The following is a 19,420-nucleotide window of genomic DNA, read 5'->3' as shown; positions in this document are numbered from 1 at the left end:
GAGTAGCTCCTATTATTAATCTTCCAGTTATTTAACGATTTTCAAAGTCTCTTGATACTTGTTAAATGATTTAATGAATCACATATTTTACCCAAGATTCTTGTATGTGCTAAATTGTATAATATTTTCCTGCAATACTCTTAACCTATGATACGTCCAGATATGTACATCTTGCTACATAACCTGGGGTACAGCACACTTACATACAGGTACATCTTGCTACATAACCTGGGGTACAGCACACTTACATACAGGTACATCTTGCTACATAACCTGGGGTACAGCACACTTACATACAGGTACATCTTGCTACATAACCTGGGGTACAGCACACTTACATACAGGTACATCTTGCTACATAACCTGGGGTACAGCACACTTACATACAGGTACAGATTGGAGTGTACCAATGTTTGGGTACAGGTTGGACTGTACCAACCATCATGATGACAACAGCAACGTATTAGTTTGGCTCTTTATCTAAACTAGATGGGGGAAACGGGTACTTATGTATTTATGGCTTAGGTGCTTTATATTCAGGTTATAGAAATGGCTACGCAGAATGATTTGGAACATTATATTTGACTTAACAGTATAAGATAGTGTGACAGTAGTATATTGGGGACAATACAAGGTTAATATAAGTAAAGGCAAGTGATAGAATGGTCATGAAAATCTCTTAACCTCCTTAGCTGTCATGATTTATCTTAGTTTTCTGTGGTATAATCAAAATGTATCAGAAATGCTCATGAAAATGCACCATCAGTGCGACACTGGATATCCACAAACATACAACAGTTCACGAGCCCGAGCAGGATAGTAGGAGACAAATATAAGTTTGAAATGTACGTACTCTCGTGTTGACTACCAGTTGTAGGTGAGGTTTCTTGATGTTCTAATTATATTTAAAGTATGTATATTACCTACTTTTACAGTGACTGACCCCACATTCTCTCTGCTGTGCATACCCATTACCACTTGGTTTTATATTGTTCACTAAAGTATAATACTCCAAATCATACTCTGCAGAGGTATTTCTGTAATCGTGATGAATTGTGTAGAGCCGTAAACCATAAACACAAGTAGCCATTTTCTAAAGTTAGTATCAGTGCCAAGCTAAACTTGTAATTGACCAGAATCTGAGTTTTATTTTGTATCATTGTATTCCCTGACATATTTGTAGTACATGAAGGTTCCTAACATCCAAAAATGATTTACTCCGACATGATATTTATGCATGATGTCTTTCACAAATTAATGGTCATTTAGATAGGTGACATATAGCCACATAATGTTTTGTTCTGATACCTTGGAGCTTTATTCAGTTTGTTATATGATCCCTTACTCAATAATTTGATCATTATTGATCCTTTAAGATAACTGAACACTTTTCTTACAAATATACGTTGTTGACTGACCTTAACTGCCTTGCTACCGTTGTTAAAATACTGCACAGAGCAAAATGTACTGGTTAAAGAATCTTTTTCTCTCCACATTTTTACCCAGTATTTTTTGAATTTTTATTGTCTAGTGGAAATTAAGATATAGGCAGAAAGATTTGTCAATTTTGTTTCCTTTTCTTTATCTGTAGAGATTATGTATTATTACAGTTTTGTTCAGGGTTTTCCTTAATGAGAATCTAACAAGCACTTTTTTCTTCATGTGTGTACAAATCAAAATCATATTTTTTTTCTTATCCTAAACCAGATTTTACGAGTTGAACAAAAACTTTTTAAAGATACATGTAAAAGTGTAATCTTTTCTATCCAAAAAGTTGTTATAAAAAAAGATAATGCATACCCTGCAAATGCTCTTATATTGTCCATCCCAAACCTTTCTTTTGTTATTCTTGACCACCCAAACACTATTTTTTTCTTTCTTTATGATTCTTCATGTGTCATAGAAGGTGACTAAAAGGGGAGGGAGTGGGGGGCTGGAAATCCTCCCCTCCCATTTCTTACCTTTCCTAAAAAGGAACAGAGAAGGGGGAAAAGTGAGGGTATTCCCTGTAAGGCTCATTCCTCTGTTCTTAATGCTGCCTTGCTAATGCAGGAAATGGCAAATATGTATGAGTGAAATATATTTATATATTTATTATACATAATCGCTGTTTCCTGGATCAGCAAGGTAGTGCCAGGAAACAGATGAAGAATGGCCTATCTACTTGTTTACACACATATATATGTATATACATAAACGCCCACATATGCAGACAAAGAATGGCCCATCCACTCATATACATACACATATATATGTACATAAATGCCCACATAAGTACATATAGATATACATATCAACAAATACATACATATTCATGCACATAAGCAGACATTACATACATAAACATGTACATATTCATACTTGCTTGCCTTCATCCATTCCTGTCGCTGCCCCAACCCATAGGAACACAGCATCGTTATCCCCTGCTTCAGCGAGGTAGCGCTAGGAATACAAACAAAAAGGCCACATTCATTCACACTCAGTCTCTAGCTGTCATGTGTAATGCACCAAAATCACAGCTCCCTGTCCACATCCAGGCCACACAGACCTTTACATTATTATTATATTTATTATTATACTGATCACCGTTTTTCCACGTCAGCGACATAGCATCAGAAAATGGACAAAGAATGGCCCATCCACTCATATTCACATACACACACACACACACATATATATATATATATATATATATATATATATATATATATATATATATATATTTTCTTTTTTTTCTTTCAAACTGTTCGCCATTTCCCGCATTAGCGAGGTAGCGTTAAGAACAGAGGACTGGGCCTTTGAGGGAATACCCTCACCTGGCCCAATTCTCTGTTCCTTCTTTTGGGGAAAAAAAAAAAAAAAAAAAAAAAAAAAAAAAAAAAAAAAAACGAGAGGGGAGGATTTCCAGCCCCCCGCTCCCTCCCCTTTTAGTCGCCTTTTACGACACGCAGGGAATACGTGGGAAGTATTCTTTGTCCCCTATCCCCAGGGATGATATATATATATATATATATATATATTTTTTTTTTTTTGCTTTGTCGCTGTCTCCCGCGTTTGCGAAGTAGCGCAAGGAAACAGACGAAAGAAATGGCCCAACCCACCCCCATACACATGCCTTGATTCAATCCACTGACAGCACGTCAACCCCGGTATACCACATCGCTCCAATTCACTCTATTCTTTGCCCTCCTTTCACCCTCCTGCATGTTCAGGCCCCGATCACACAAAATCTATATATATATATTTTTTTTTTTATTATACTTTGTCGCTGTCTCCCGCGTTTGCGAGGTAGCGCAAGGAAACAGACGAAAGAAATGGCCCAACCCCCCCCCCCCCCCCATACACATGTATATACATACGTCCACACACGCAAATATACATACCTACACAGCTTTCCATGGTTTACCCCAGACAATTCACATGCCTTGATTCAATCCACTGACAGCACGTCAACCCCGGTATACCACATCGCTCCAATTCACTCTATTCATTGCCCTCCTTTCACCCTCCTGCATGTTCAGGCCCCGATCACACAAAATCTTTTTCACTCCGTCTTTCCACCTCCAATTTGGTCTCCCACTTCTCCTTGTTCCCTCCACCTCCGACACATATATCCTCTTGGTCAATCTTTCCTCTCATTCTCTCCATGTGCCCAAACCATTTCAAAACACCCTCTTCTGCTCTCTCAACCACGCTCTTTTTATTTCCACACATCTCTCTTACCCTTACGTTACTTACTCGATCAAACCACCTCACACCACACATTGTCCTCAAACATCTCATTTCCAGCACATCCATCCTCCTGCGCACAACTCTATCCATAGCCCACGCCTCGCAACCATACAACATTGTTGGAACCACTATTCCTTCAAACATACCCATTTTTGCTTTCCGAGATAATGTTCTCGACTTCCACACATTCTTCAAGGCTCCCAGGACTTTCGCCCCCTCCCCCACCCTATGATCCACTTCCGCTTCCATGGTTCCATCCGCTGCCAGATCCACTCCCAGATATCTAAAACACTTTACTTCCTCCAGTTTTTCTCCATTCAAACTTACCTCCCAACTGACTTGACCCTCAACCCTACTGTATCTAATAACCTTGCTCTTATTCACATTTACTCTTAACTTTCTTCTTTCACACACTTTACCAAACTCAGTCACCAGCTTCTGCAGTTTCTCACATGAATCAGCCACCAGCGCTGTATCATCAGCAAACAAAAAACTGACTCACTTCCCAAGCTCTCTCATCCACAACAGACTGTATACTTGCCCCTCTTTCCAAAACTCTTGCATTCACCTCCCTAACAACCCCATCCATAAACAAATTAAACAACCATGGAGACATCACACACCCCTGCTGCAATCCTACATTCACTGAGAACCAATCACTTTCCTCTCTTCCTACACGTACACATGCCTTACATCCTCGATAAAAACTTTTCACTGCTTCTAACAACTTGCCTCCCACACCATATATTCTTAATACCTTCCACAGAGCATCTCTATCATCTCTATCATATGCCTTCTCCAGATCCATAAATGCTACATAGAAATCCATTTGCTTTTCTAAGTATTTCTCACATACATTCTTCAAAGCAAACACCTGATCCACACATCCTCTACCACTTCTGAAACCACACTGCTCTTCCCCAATCTGATGCTCTGTACATGCCTACACCCTCTCAGTCAATACCCTCCCATATAATTTTGGGAACTTCAGTGAAGGGGGTTAATGGGGAGGTGATAACAAGTAGTGGTGATGTGAGAAGGAGATGAAGTGAGTATTTTGAAGGTTTGTTGAATGTGTTTGATGATAGAGTGGCAGATATAGGGTGTTTTGGTCGAGGAGGTGTGCAAAGTGAGAGGGTTAGGGAAAATGATTTGGTAAACATAGAAGAGGTAGTAAAAGCTTTGCGGAAGATGAAAGCTGGCAAGGCAGCAGGTTTGGATGGTATTGCAGTGGAATTTATTAAAAAAAGGGGGTGACTGTATTGTTGACTGGTTGGTAAGGTTATTTAACGTATGTATGATTCGTGCTGTCAGTGGATTGAATCAAGGCGTGTGAAGCGTCTGGGGTAAACCATGGAAAGCTGTGTGGGTATGTATATTTGCGTGTGTGGACGTGTGTATGTACATGTGTATGGGGGGGGGGGGCATTTCTTTCGTCTGTTTCCTTGCGCTACCTCGCAAACGCGGGAGACAGCGACAAAGTATAAAAAAAAAAAAAAAAAAAAAAAAATGATTCATGGTGAGGTGCCTGAGGATTGGCGGAATGCTTGCATAGTACCATTGTACAAAGGCAAAGGGGATAAGAGTGAGTGCTCAAATTAGAGGTATAAGTTTGTTGAGTATTCCTGTAAATTATATGGGAGGGTATTGATTGAGAGGGTGAAGGCATGTACAGAGCATCAGATTGGGGAAGAGCAGTGTGGTTTCAGAAGTGGTAGAGGATGTGTGGATCAGGTGTTTGCTTTGAAGAATGTATGTGAGAAATACTTAGAAAAGCAAATGGATTTGTATGTAGCATTTATGGATCTGGAGAAGGCATATGATAGAGTTGATAGAGATGCTCTGTGGAAGGTACTAAGAATATATGGTGTGGGAGGCAAGTTGTTAGAAGCAGTGAAAAGTTTTTATCAAGGATGTAAGGCATGTGTACGTGTAGGAAGAGAGGAAAGTGATTGGTTGCGAGGAAAGTGATTGGTTGCAGGTGAATGTAGGTTTGCGGCAGGGGTGTGTGATGTCTCCATGGTTGTTTAATTTGTTTATGGATGGGGTTGTTAGGGAGGTGAATGCAAGAGTTTTGGAAAGAGGGGCAAGTATACAGTCTGTTGTGGATGAGAGAGCTTGGGAAGTGAGTCAGTTTTTTGTTTGCTGATGATACAGCGCTGGTGGCTGATTCATGTGAGAAACTGCAGAAGCTGGTGACTGAGTTTGGTAAAGTGTGTGAAAGAAGAAAGTTAAGAGTAAATGTGAATAAGAGCAAGGTTATTAGATACAGTAGGGTTGAGGGTCAAGTCAATTGGGAGGAAAGTTTGAATGGAGAAAAACTGGAGGAAGTAAAGTGTTTTAGATATCTGGGAGTGGATCTGGCAGCGGATGGAACCATAGAAGCGGAAGTAAATCATAGGGTGGGGGAGGGGGCGAAAATCCTGGGAGCCTTGAAGAATGTGTGGAAGTCGAGAACATTATCTCCGAAAGCAAAAATGGGTATGTTTGAAGGAATAGTGGTTCCAATAATGTTGTATGGTTGCGAGGCATGGGCTATGGACAGAGTTGTGCGCAGGAGGGTGGATGTGCTGGAAATGAGATGTTTGAGGACAATATGTGGTGTGAAGTGGTTTGATCAAGTAAGTAATGTAAGGGTAAGAGAGATGTGTGGAAATAAAAAGAGCGTGGTTGAGAGAGCAGAAGAGGGTGTTTTGAAATGGTTTGGGCACATGGAGAGAATGAGTGAGGAAAGATTGACCAAGAGGATATATGTGTTGGAGGTGGAGGGAATGAGGAGAAGTGGGAGACCAAATTGGAGGTGGAAAGATGGAGTGAAAAAGATTTTGAGTGATCGGGGCCTGAACATGCAGGAGGGTGAAAGGCGGGCAAGGAATAGAGTGAATTGGATCGATGTGGTATACTGGGGTCGACGTGCTGTCAATGGATTGAAACAGGGCATGTGAAGCGTCTGGGGTAAACCATGGAAATTTTTGTGGGGCCTGGATGTGGAAAGGGAGCTGTGGTTTCGGGCATTATTGTATGATAGCTGGAGACTGAGTGTGAGCGAATGGGGCCTTTGTTGTCTTTTCCTGGCGCTGCCTCGCGCACATGAGGGGGGAGGGGGATGTTATTCCGTGTATGGCGGGGTGGCGATGGGGGTGAGTAGGGGCAGACAGTGTGAGTTGTGTGCATGTGTGTATATGTGTGTGTCTGTGTGTGTATATATGTGTGTATGTTGGGATGTGTGGGTGTGTATGTTTGCGTGTGTGCATGTGTTTGGGGGTGGGTTGGGCCATTTCTTTCGTCTGTTTCCTTGCGCTACCTCGCAGGCGCGGGAGACAGCGACAAAGCAAAATTATAATAAATAATAATAATAAATATGCATGTATATGAGTGGATTGGCCATTCTTTGTCTGTTTCCTGGCGCAACCTCGCTGACATGGGAAATGGTGATCAAGTAAAATAAATAAATAGATATATATATCCTGGGCATAGGGGAAGAAGAATTCTACCCACATATTCCTTCCATGTCATAGAAGGTGACTGAGAAGAGTGGGAGTAGGAGAGCCAGAAAGCCTCTCCTTCTTATATGTCTTAACCAAGATCACAAGAAAGGACACGTAGATAGCACATGTGAGGAAAGGAAACTGGATGTTGTGTTTGTGAGTGAAACAGACCTAAAGGATAAGGGGGTAGAATGGTCAGGGAATGTCTCATGAATAAAATCAGGGGTTGATGTGAGGGAAAGAGCTAAGGAAGGGGTAGCATTACTGCTGAAGCATATGTGGGAATGTGCAAAAGAGTGTAAGGAAGTGAGCTTAGACTGATGTGGGCAAACTTGAGAGTAGATTACTAGGAATAGGTGAATATTAGTGCTTCTGTACCTGGCCATGAGAAGAAAGATGATTAGAAACACGGCAGGAGTTTTGGGAGTAGCTGAGCAAGACTGTTAGCAGTTATGATGCCAGAGATCGAGTGTTAACGGAGGGTGATATGAATGCTGAAGTGAGTAGTATGGCAGTTGAGCATATAATTAGGGGTCATGAGATATACCATAAGGTGAATGGAAATGGTGATTGGCTTGTGTAGATGTATGCTGAAGAGGTCTGAAAATTAGAGAGATTTGTGGATGTGAATGTAGTGAGAAGGGCAGCTGGTGGAATGTTTGATCATTCCTAGTGAAGAGTATAGATTTGTAGAGGTTTTTGAAAGAGGAAATAGTAAGAGTGAGAATAGGGTGGTGGAAGTAAGTGAGCTTGGAAAGGAGATTTATGTGAAAAATACCAAGAGACTTAGAGTGTAGAATGGCATAAGGTGAGAGTAAACGAAGCTAGGGTAGTGGGTGAGAAATGGGAGGTACATGGGGAATCAATAATGTCATATGCAAAAGAAGGGTGTGGCATGCAAAAGATGGGAGATGGGCATGTAAGAAAGGGTAGAGTGGTATGACGACAAAGTAAAGTTGCAAATGAAAGAAAAGAAAGGTGTATGGGTGGTACTTACAGGAAAGGAATGCAAACAGTTGGGAGATGTACAAGAGAAAGCAGTAGGAGTTCATGAGGTTAGTGCAGGAGTTGAAAAAGAAGCCAAATGAGAGTTAGGGTGAGTGACTATCCATGAACTTTAGAGAGAAAAATGTTTTGGAAGGAAGTTAATAGTGTGAGAAAAACAAGGGAGGAAACAGGAACATTGGTGAAGGGGGAAAATGTGGAAGTGGTAATAGGTAGTGATAAGGTGAGGAGATGGAGTGAGAATTTTGAGGGAATACTGAATGTGTTTGATAGGGTGGCATATGCAGGATGATTGGGTCAGATGTGTGAAGTGAGAGAATAATGGAAAGTAATTTGGTGAAGAGAGGTGGTGAAAGCCTTGCTTAAGATGGAATATGATAAGGTGGCTAGAGTGGATGCTACTGAAGTTAGATTTCTAAAGAAAGGGGATGACTTTATTGTTGATTGGTTAGTTAGAATTTTCATTGTATATATGGATCATGAAGAAGTGCCTAAGGATTGGCAGAATGCGTATATAATGCTACTGTATAAAGGCAAGAGGGACAAAAGTGAGTTCAAACTACAGAGGAATAAGTTTACTGAGCATATATTGTAAGTTGTATGGGAGAATGATGATTGAGAGGATGAAGGCATGTACACAGGGAGCATCAAGCTGGGGACTAACAGTGTAGTTTTGGGAGTACTATAAGATGTATAGATCCAGTATTTACTTAAGAAAATGTGTGTTAGAAATATGCAAAGAAACAATTATTTTTATGTGGCATGCATTTATGGACCTGAAGAAAGCATTTGATAACAATGTTAGAGATATATTGTGGAATGTCTTAAGAATATATGATGTAGGAGGAAAGCTACTTGAAGCAGTGAGAAGTTTTTATCAAGAGTGGAAGGTGTGTGTTTGAGTAGGGAGAGAGAAAGCAAGTGGTTCCAAGGGAAGGTTGGTCTGCAGCAGGGGTGTGATGCCACTATGCCTGTTTAATTTGTTTGTAGAGGGAGGTAAAGGCAAGAGTCATGGACAAAGGGCTGAGTATGCAGTGTATAGTGGGTGAGAAGAACTGAGAAGGGAGTCAGTTGTTTGCTAATGACACATCTTTTGTGGCAGATTTGAGTGAGAAACTGCAAAAGTTGGTGTATGAGTATGGGAGATAGTATGTAAGGAGGAAGTTGAGAGTAAATGTGAATAAAGCAGGTTTATCAATTTCAGCAGGGCAGAGGGACATGTTAATTGGGTTGTGAGTTTGAATAAAGAAAATTTAGAGGAAGTGAAGTGTTTTGTCTACCTGGGAGTAGATATGGCAGTAAATGGAACCATGAAAGTAAAAGCAAGTCATAAGGTAGGTTTGAGGGGTAAAGGGATAAAGGCTTTGAGGAATTTGTGGAAAGAGAAGTCATTACCTTGGAGGGTGAAAATAGGTATGTTTGAAGGTATAGGGATACCAAAGATGATGTATTGATGTGAGGAATTGGCTATAGATATAAGAATTTGTGGAGGAGGGTGGATGTGTTACAAATTAAATGTTTGAGGGCAGTATGTTGTGTGAGGTGGTCTGATAATAGTATTCCTCACACATCTGATAGATAAGACTAGTAGTTTTAAACACATTTACATGTGACACTCAGTAAAAGACAACTCTCCAAGTAAGTTGTGTTCTTTATTGCTTTACATAGAATAAACTAACTTTTTCTTTCAGATAGTGGCATCCCTTGTGACACACTAATAATTGAATGTCAGTTTATATTAATGTATATATTTTTAACTTTCAGGAAAACTGAGAACTTAAATCATGCCTAAAAAATTTCAAGGAGAGAATAGTAAGGCTGCTGTTGCAAGGGCTCGAAAAGCAGAGATTGCTGCACAAGAAAAAATTAAAAAGGATAAGGAAATAGAAGATGCATACTGGCAAGAGAATGACAGACATATAAATAAAAAGTTGGCAAGAAAGGTAAAGTATTTTACATATATTATTTATCAGTCTGTAACCTATAATGCCATATTCTTGATTAAAGATAGGTCTTTTCATGATTTCAGAAGCCCCTTGGAGTACTACAAACTGCACAGTTGCCTTCTATTAGTACTTTGAAAATCCATTCATGCATCTTATAGTCACATTAACTTCAAGGCCATTTTTATACCTATTCCATCATGATGAATGTATATGACCCAAAAAAGTAATTTTTATTCCTGTTCAGTTTACCCTTATACATTGGCAAGATCATCATATGATTCACTCTGCAGCATACCTGCTTATGCCTCCATCACACTTTTGGAAAGATGATATACTTGTATGATAGGTAGTAGTTGGTAGGCAGCTAATGAATGACGAGTGAGGTATATTATCAGCACTACACGCCTGGGTATTGGGAGGGCAGTAATGGGTTGGTTAGGTTAGGTAGCTGTCTTTTCTTTCTGCTTCACCCATACATTGAAACTAGCATTCTCTCCACATACGCACAATCTCTCCTTGTCACACTTAACAACACTGAACTTACACTGCTCACTTCGTAACTCACGATTTTCTTGCCGTGAGCACTCTGCGCTAGCCCTGCCTTTAGGCAAAATGGTAGGAGCAGCACATAGAAGTAGTAACATTTGGTAGGAACATTTGGTAAAAGTAGTCAATTGGAACATTAGGTTGGAGCCTCAGCAAACACTAAGCTAGAATTGCATTTACTGTTTGGTTTTGACATGATGCTGGAGGCAGATTAGAGTGAGAAACTGCTGAATTGGTTTCTGAGTTTGGGACAGTGTGTGACAGTAGAACCATGGAACAATTCACTCTCCTCTCATCCTACCCATACATATACCTGACACCCTTGCGTAAGACAAGGGAACAAATGGGAACTTCATTGAAGGGGATTAATGGGGAGGTGATAACAAGTAGTGGTGATGTGAGAAGGAGATGGAGTGAGTATTTTGAAGGTTTATTGAATGTGTTTGATGATAGAGTGGCAGATATAGGGTGTTTTGGTCGAGGTGATGTGCAGAGTGAGAGGGTTAGAGAGAATGATTTGGTAAACAGAGAAGAGGTAGTAAAAGCTTTGCGGAAAATGAAAGCCGGCAAGGCAGCGGGTTTGGATGGTATTGCAGTGGAATTTATTAGAAAAGGGGGTGACTGTATTGTTGAGTGGTTGGTAAGGTTATTAAAAGTATGTATGACTCATGGTGAGGTGCCTGAGGATTGGCGGAATGCTTGCATAGTGCCATTGTACAAAGGCAAAGGGGATAAAAAGTGAGTGCTCAAATTACAGAGGCATAAGTTTGTTGAGTATTCCTGGTAAATTTTATGGGAGGGTATTGATTGAGAAGGTGAAGGCATGTACAGAGCATCAGATTGAGGAGGAGCAGTGTGGTTTCAGAAGTGGTAGAGGATGTGTGGATCAGGTGTTTGCTTTGAGGAATGCATGTGAGAAATACTTAAGAAAAGCAAATGGATTTGTATGTAGCATTTATGGATCTGGAGAAGGCATAAGATAGAGTTGATAGAGATGCTCTGTGGAAGGTATTAAGAATATATGGTGTGGGAGGCAAGTTGTTAGAAGCAGTGAAAAGTTTTTATCGAGGATGTAAAGCATGTGTATGTATAGGAAGAGAGGAAAGTGATTGGTTCTCTGTGAATGTTGGTTTGCAGCAGGGGTGTGTGATGTCTCCATGGTTGTTTAATTTGTTTATGGATGGGGTTGTTAGGGAGGTGAATGCAAAAGTTTTGGAAAGAGGGGCAAGTATAAAGTCTGTTGTGGGGGAGAGAGCTTGGGAAGTTAGTCAGTTATTGGTCGCTGATGATACAGCGCTGGTGGCTGATACGTGTGAGAAACTGCAGAAGGTGGTGACTGAGTTTGGTAAATTGTGTGAAAGAAGAAAGCTGAGAGTAAATGTGAATAAGAGCAAGGTTATTAGGTACAGTAGGGTTTAGGGACAAGTCATTTGAGAGGTAAGCTTGAATGGAGAAAAACTGGAGGAAGTGAAGTGTTTTAGATATCTGGAATTAGGTACTGTAGAGTTGAGGGACAAGTCATTTGGGAGGTAAGCTTGTATGGAGAAAAACCGGAGGAAGTGAAGTGTTTTAGATATCTGGAAGTGGATTTGGCAGTGGATTGAACCGTGGAAGCCGAAGTGAATCATAGGGTGGGGGAGGGGGCGAAAGTTCTGGGAGCGTTGAAGAATGTGTGGAAGTTGAGAACATTATCTCGGAAAGCAAAAATGGGTATGTTTGAAGGAATAGTGGCTCCAACAATGTTATATGGTTGCGAGGCATGGGCTATTGATAGATTTGTGCAAAAGGAGGGTGGATTTGATGGAAATGAGATGTTTGAGGACAATATGTGGTGTGAGGTGGTTTGATCGAGTAAGTAATGTAAGGGTAAGAGAGATGTGTTGTAATAAAATGAGTGTGGTTGAGAGAGCAGAAGAGGGTGTTTTGAAATGGTTTGGTCACATGGAGAGAATGAGTGAGGAAAGATTGACCAAGAGGATATATGTGTCAGAAGCGGAGGGAACGAGAAGTGGGAGACCAAATTGGAGGTGGAAAGATGGAGTGAAAAAGATTTTGAGTGATCGGGGCCTGAACATGCAGGAGGGTGAAAGGCGTGCAAGGAATAGAGTGAATTGGAATGATGTGGTATACCTGGGTCGACATGCTGTCAATGGATTGAACCAGGACATGTGAAGCGTCTGGGGTAAACCATGGAAAGTTCTTTGGGGCCTGGATGTGGAAAGGGAGCTGTGGTTTTGGTGCATTATACATGACAGCTAGAGACTGTGAACGAATGTGGCCTTTGTTGTCTTTTCCTAGCACTACCTCGCGCACATGCAGGGGGAGGGGGTTGTTATTTCATGTGTGGCGGGGTGGCGATGGGAATGAATAAAGGCAGACTATGATTTATGTACAAGTGTATATATGTATATGTCTGTGTGTATATATGTATACATAGAGATGTATATGTATGTATATTTGCACATCCACCCTCCTCCGCACAACTCTATCCATAGCCCATGCCTCGCAACCATATAACATTGTTGGAACCACTATTCCTGCAAACATACCCATTTTTGCTTTCCGAGATAATGTTCTCGACTTACATTCTTTAACGCTTACAGAACTTTCACCCCTTCCCACCCTATGATTCACTTCTGCTTCCATGGTTCCATCCGCTGCCAAATCCACTCCCAGATATCTAAAACACTTCACTTCCTCTAGTTTTTCTCCATTCAAACTTACCTCCCAATTGACTTGTCCCTCAACCCTACTGTACCTAATAACCTTGCTCTTATTCACATTTACTCTCAGCTTTCTTCTTTCACACACTTTATCAAACTCAGTCAGCAGCTTCTGCAGTTTCTCACACAAATCACCCACCAGCGCTGTATCATCAGCGAACAACAACTGACTCACTTCCCAAGCTCTCTCAGCCACAACAGACTGCATACTTGCCCCTCTTTCTAAAACTCTTGCATTCACCTCCCTAACAACCCCATCCATAAACAAATTAAACAACCATGGAGACATCACACACCCCTGCCACAAACCTACATTCACTTGCAACCAATCACTTTCCTCTCTTCCTACACGTACACATGCCTTACATCCTCGATAAAAACTTTTCACTGCTTCTAACAACTTGCCTCCCACACCATATATTCTTAGTACCTTCCACAGAGCATCTCTATCAACTCTATCATAGGCCTTATGCAGATCCATAAATGCTACATACAAATCTATTTGCTTTTCTAAGTATTTCTCACACACATTCTTCAAAGCAAACACCTGATCCACACATTCTCTACCACTTCTGAAACCACATTGCTCTTCCCCAATCTGATGCTTTGTACATGCCTTCACCCTCTCACTCAATACCCTCCCATATAATTTCCCAGGAATGCTCAACAGACTTATACTTATGTAATTTGAGCACTCACTTTTATCCCCTTTGCCTTTGTACAGTGGCACTATGCAAGCATTCCTCTAATCCTCAGGCACCTCACCATGAGACATACATACATTAAATAACCTTACCAACCAGTCAACCATAGTCACCCCCTTTTTTAATAAATTCCACTGCAGTACCATCCAAACCCGCTGCCTTGCCGGCTTTCATCTTCCGCAAAGCTTTTACTACCTCTTCTCTGTTTACCAAATCATTTTCCCTAACCCTCTCACTTTGCACACCACCTCGACCAAAACACCCTATATCTGCCACTCGATCATCAAACACATTCAACAAACCTTCAAAATACTCACTCCATCTCCTCACATCACTACTACTTGTTATCACCTCCCCATTAGCTCCTTTCACTGAAGTTCCCATTTGTTCCCTTGTCGTACGCACTTTATTTACCTCCTTCCAAAACATCTTTTTATTCTCCCTAAAATTTAATGATACTCTCTCACCCTAACTCTCATTTGCCCTCTTTTTTCACCTCTTGCACCTTTCTCTTGACCTCCTGCCTCTTTCTTTTATACATCTCCCACTCATTTGCATTATTTCCCTGCAAAAATCGTCCAAATGCCTCTCTCTTCTCTTTCACTAATAATCTTACTTCTTCATCCCACCACTCACTACCCTTTCTAATCTGTCCACTTCCCATGCTTCTCATGCCACAAGCATCTTTTGCGCAAGCCATCACTGCTTCCCTAAATACATCCCATTCCTCTCCCACTCCCCTTACGTCCTTAGTTCTCACCTTTTTCCATTCTGTACTCAGTCTCTCCTGGTACTTCCTCACACAAGTCTCCTTCCCAAGCTCACTTACTCTCACCAATCTTTTCACCCCAACATTCTCTCTTCTTTTCTGAAAACCTCTACAAATCTTCACCTTTGCCTCCTCAAGATAATGATCAGACATCCCTCCAGTTGCACCTCTCAGCACATTAACATTCAAAAGTCTCTCTTTCATGCACCTATCAGTTAACACGTAATCCAATAACGCTCTTTGGCCATCTCTCCTACTTACATATGTGTACTTATGTATATATCTCTTTTTAAACCAGGTATTCCCAATCACCAGTCCTTTTTCAGCACATAAATCTACAAGCTCTTCACCATTTCCATTTACAACACTGAACACCCCATGTACACCAACTATTCCCTCAACTGCCACATTACTCACCTTTGCATTCAAATCACCCATCACTATAACCCGGTCTCGTGCATCAAAACTACTAACATGTATATATATGTGCATTCATATATATGTGCATGACAGCTGGAGGCTGAGTGTGAATAGGTGTGGCCTTTGTTGTCTTTTCCTGGTGCTGCCTTGTGCATATGGAGGGGGAGGGGGTTGTCATTTCGTGTGTGGCAGGGTGGCGACAGGAATGAGTAGGGGCAGGCAGTGTGAATTGTGTGCATGTGTGTGTATGTGTGTGTCTGTGTGTGTATATATGTGTATGCGTTGGGATGTGTAGGTATGTATGTGTGCGTGTGTGGATGTGCATGTGTATGTAGGTGGGATGGGCTGTTCTTTTGTCTGTTTCCTTGTGCTGCCTTGTTGGCGTGGGGGACGGCGACAAAGTAAAATAAAAAAGAGATGATAATAATATATATATTATCCCAGGGGATAGGGGAGAAAAAATACATCCCATGTATTCCCTGCGTGCCGTAGAAGGCGATTAAAATGGGAGGGAGCGGGGGGCTGGAAATCCTCCCCTCCCATTTTTTAATATTTTGAAAGAAGGAACAGAGAAGGGGGCCCAGTGAGGATATTCCTTCTAAGGCTCAGTCCTCTGTTCTTAATGCTACCTTGCTAATGCAGGATAAGGCGAATATGTATAAAAAAAAAAAAGTTAAAAAGCCATGGTGGCATCACACTTCCCTGCCTCACACCCACAGAAATACTGAAACTTTCGCTTAACTCTCCATCCCCTCTTACTTGTGAATTTACAACTCTGTAGAAGGCTTTCACGCTATCCTATAGTTGTGCCCCCTATGCCATATATCCTTAACACATTCAATAAAGCATTCCATTTGACTCTGTCATATGCTTTTTCCAGATCCATAAAAGCTACAAACAGCTTCTTACCTTTTGCTAGATATTTTTCCATAGTCATATTCACCACAAAAACCTGATTCACATATCCCCTGCCTTTCCTAAAACCCCTTTCTCCTCACTTATTCTGAATTCAGTCACTTCCATCACTCTATCAATGAACACTCATGCATACACTTTTCTTGGTAATCTTAACAGACTTAATCCCACTTTAATTGTGATATACATCCTTAGCATCTTTTCCTATGAAAGAAAAGAACAATAATAGCTTTCATCCAAGCCTCTGGCACAGCCATCTGTTTCCATGCTAAATTACTTATCGAGTGCATCCATTCTATCATACTTTCTCCTCCTTTCTTCAGCAGTTTAGCCTAATCCCATCCACTCCAGGTGCCTTTCCCTCTTTCATCATCAACAGTGGTGTTCCTAAAGGTTCTTTCCTGTCCCCAACAGTTTCTCTCCTTTTTATCAACAATTTCATCTCTTCCACAAATAACCAAATGCTTTCATATGCTAATGACTCTACACTGCATTCCTCCACGTCCCTCAATTGTGCTCCTTCTTCTCCCATTTTATCTGCATCTTGTCTCAACACAGCTTCCTCAATAAACTCAAACTTGGACAGGATATCTCAGAGGAGTAGACAAAATCTTGGTAAGTTTAATGCCTCCAAGACCCAGTTTCAACCCATCTCTCCATTGAAAATTCCTTACAACTTTCCTCTCTCCTTTGATGGTTCCATCATTCGTCCTCTAGACTTGAACATACTTGGTATTACTGTGACATACACTCTTTTTTTTGGAAACCCCACATTACAGAAATAGCTAAGTCTGCCTCTAAGAAACTGGGAGTCCTGATGAGATTTGAAAATATCTTTTCTTTAGAACATTTGCTCCGTTTATACGAAGGATTGATCCCTCCTTCTATGCAGTACTGCTCTCACATCTGGGGTTGCACTAGCTTTGCATCCTTACTTGACAAAGTTGATTCGAAAGCGGCATGACTTGTAAACTCACCCATGCTAACTTTATAACTTGACCTGCTTGCCCTATGCCACAGTTTTGGTTCACTTTCCCTCTTCTATAGTTATGACTGGTTTTTGCTCCCAAGAGTTAGCTAGGTCATGCAATACTCAGCAAGCTGCTGCATCACATGATTACTGTGTGGCCATTGGCAGCTCAAGGGTGGGCTGTTTTGAAAACTGTTTCTTTCCTTGAAGCTGTGGAACTGTCTACCTTCTCATGCCTTACTCAATATATATGACTGAGCACATTTTAAAAAACAGGTTTTTCACATCCTCCACCATTTGTAAATACTTTCCCTTGTTCCATTTTTCCCTTTCATAATCCTCTCTAAATTTCAGTGAAGGTCTGGCCTTGATGTGGACTTTTGTCCATGACTGGAGCCTCCAATGTAAAAAAAAAAAAGGGGGGGGGGGGGTAAATTTGTCTTTTATAACTAGTGCAATGCATTTTTCCCCACAGGAGGATCGTGAAAAGAAGCGTCAAGCAGAACTAGAAAGAAAAGCACAGAATCGAGCTTTAGCGGAAAGTGAGATTGTTGAATGTGCTCCTAAGTCTGCACCACAGAAAGTAACAGCATATGAGTTGCAGGTAATATTTCAAAACCTCCTGAAAAAGTTTCAGGAAATTCAGTTCAAAAATTGAATGATAATAACTAATGAAAAACCCAGTCTTAGGAAATTGTTGTTGTTGGCTTTGATAAAAGATCATTATTTTGAAATGTACTTTTCTTTAAGGATTAATAACAGTTAATTTTAGTTTTATTGGTTACTCCTGAGATTTTGATGTAAAATGTTTATTTCTACCATGAATTTTATTTATTGCATGCAGTACAAAGATTTACTTGTGTGTGCCATACCAGGCATGCTTGGTGCACTCAAAAATTTTTTGGCTCACCATATTTAAGAATTATGACAGGTCAGCATAATTAAAATCTAACCTACAATTGAGGGTAAAAATTTTTCTTTCATAAAATGGAAATACAAGTAGTGAAGTAATTCCTACTAAATGACATGTACATGATTACCAAAGGTTACAACAAAATTGCCTGCTAAAAGTTGAAATACTGTAACATTAATCAGTAAGGTTTCATCTCTTTCTTTCTCTTCTTGTCTGCTGTTTCCCACTTTAGCAAGGTATTGCTGGAAAAAAATATGCCACATGCGCTCACGTCCATTCTTTAGCTGTCATGAAAACTTCATCCGTCTCCAATTTGGTCTTCCCATTCTGAAATATACTATACATCATCTATGTCAACCTCTCCCCACTCATTCTCTCCATATATCCAAACCATTTCAGCACACCCTTTTGAGCTCCCACAGCCACACTTTTCTTATGACCACATCTTTTTATTACTTACTCAATTAAACCCTCTCATGCCACACGTTGTCCTCAAACATTTCATTTGCAATGCATCCACTTTCCTCCGAATATCTTGCCTCCATAAAACAGATAGACCTCTTTTAACAGAGCCTCATATAACAGACTTTTGTTTACCTGAAATGGAAAAGTATTCATTTGATAAATGTACTTTGTGTAATAGTATTTAATAAAACAAGAATAAAAAATTGTCCATGAAACATAAAAGAAAACGAACGTGCTAATATATCTACTGCTTTATTTATACTCTCTAAACCAGATGTGTACAATCCACCATAATTCACATCAATTCAGTCACTTTTGGCTATCTCTTAAGTGTATTTAGAAAACAACTTAAAACTATCATATCTAGAAAATTGTCTGCAAGTGTGAGTACAAGTAAACCTTCCAGAATATCCTTTAAAGTAATTAATATAGACTGAAAGATGCAAGTGATATATGGGGTTTAGGTTGGTAAGTGACAGGCACATGTGGATCTGTCACTTGGATTAGCTTTCCCCAACCAGTAAAATGATACATGATAAAAGTGCGAGGATAAAAAGAACCAGCCAGGCCACCGCATCCTAACTTGCAACAAATTTTTTCCACACAAGGAAAAAGTTGCTGGAGATGTTGGAGCGCTGGCCAATGAGGTTTAAGTGCACTGTTGGAGCATGGCAGTGGTGATCAATAACACTGCAGAATTTGACAAACTTGTGAATGTTGATTATGTTTAGTCTTTTCATATGGTATTTATATTAACAGTAACAGTATCCTTGTTTTTTTTATCTATGATATACCAAAATAACATCTGCAAAGCCATTACAATT

General features: G+C 40.4%; 1 protein-coding gene across 5 annotated transcripts in view; it reads left to right on the top strand.

Annotated features, from left to right (window-relative positions):
- The window catches only part of LOC139766422 (coiled-coil domain-containing protein 124), a 37,289-nt gene that overhangs the window by 36 nt on the left and 17,833 nt on the right, over nucleotides 1–19,420 (top strand). The window contains exons 1-3 of one of the 5 annotated variants that reach the window (XM_071695109.1): nucleotides 1–2; nucleotides 9,990–10,168; nucleotides 17,694–17,822. The exon at nucleotides 1–2 is cut by the window's left edge and continues 36 nt beyond it. In XM_071695109.1, coding sequence (XP_071551210.1) covers nucleotides 10,010–10,168; nucleotides 17,694–17,822 — 288 coding nt within the window. In that variant the 5' untranslated portion in view covers nucleotides 1–2; nucleotides 9,990–10,009. Of the gene's footprint in view, nucleotides 210–9,989; nucleotides 10,169–17,693; nucleotides 17,823–19,420 lie in introns of all 5 variants that reach the window. The other 4 variants (XM_071695108.1, XM_071695107.1, XM_071695110.1 and 1 more) reach the window with 4 other exon arrangements.

The sequence above is a fragment of the Panulirus ornatus genome, chromosome 57 (genome assembly GCF_036320965.1).
Source record: "Panulirus ornatus isolate Po-2019 chromosome 57, ASM3632096v1, whole genome shotgun sequence".
Classification (NCBI taxonomy): Eukaryota; Metazoa; Arthropoda; class Malacostraca; order Decapoda; family Palinuridae; genus Panulirus; species Panulirus ornatus.
The sequence above is the reverse complement of the archived record's forward strand: the minus strand, read 5'-3'. Positions and strand labels throughout refer to the sequence as shown.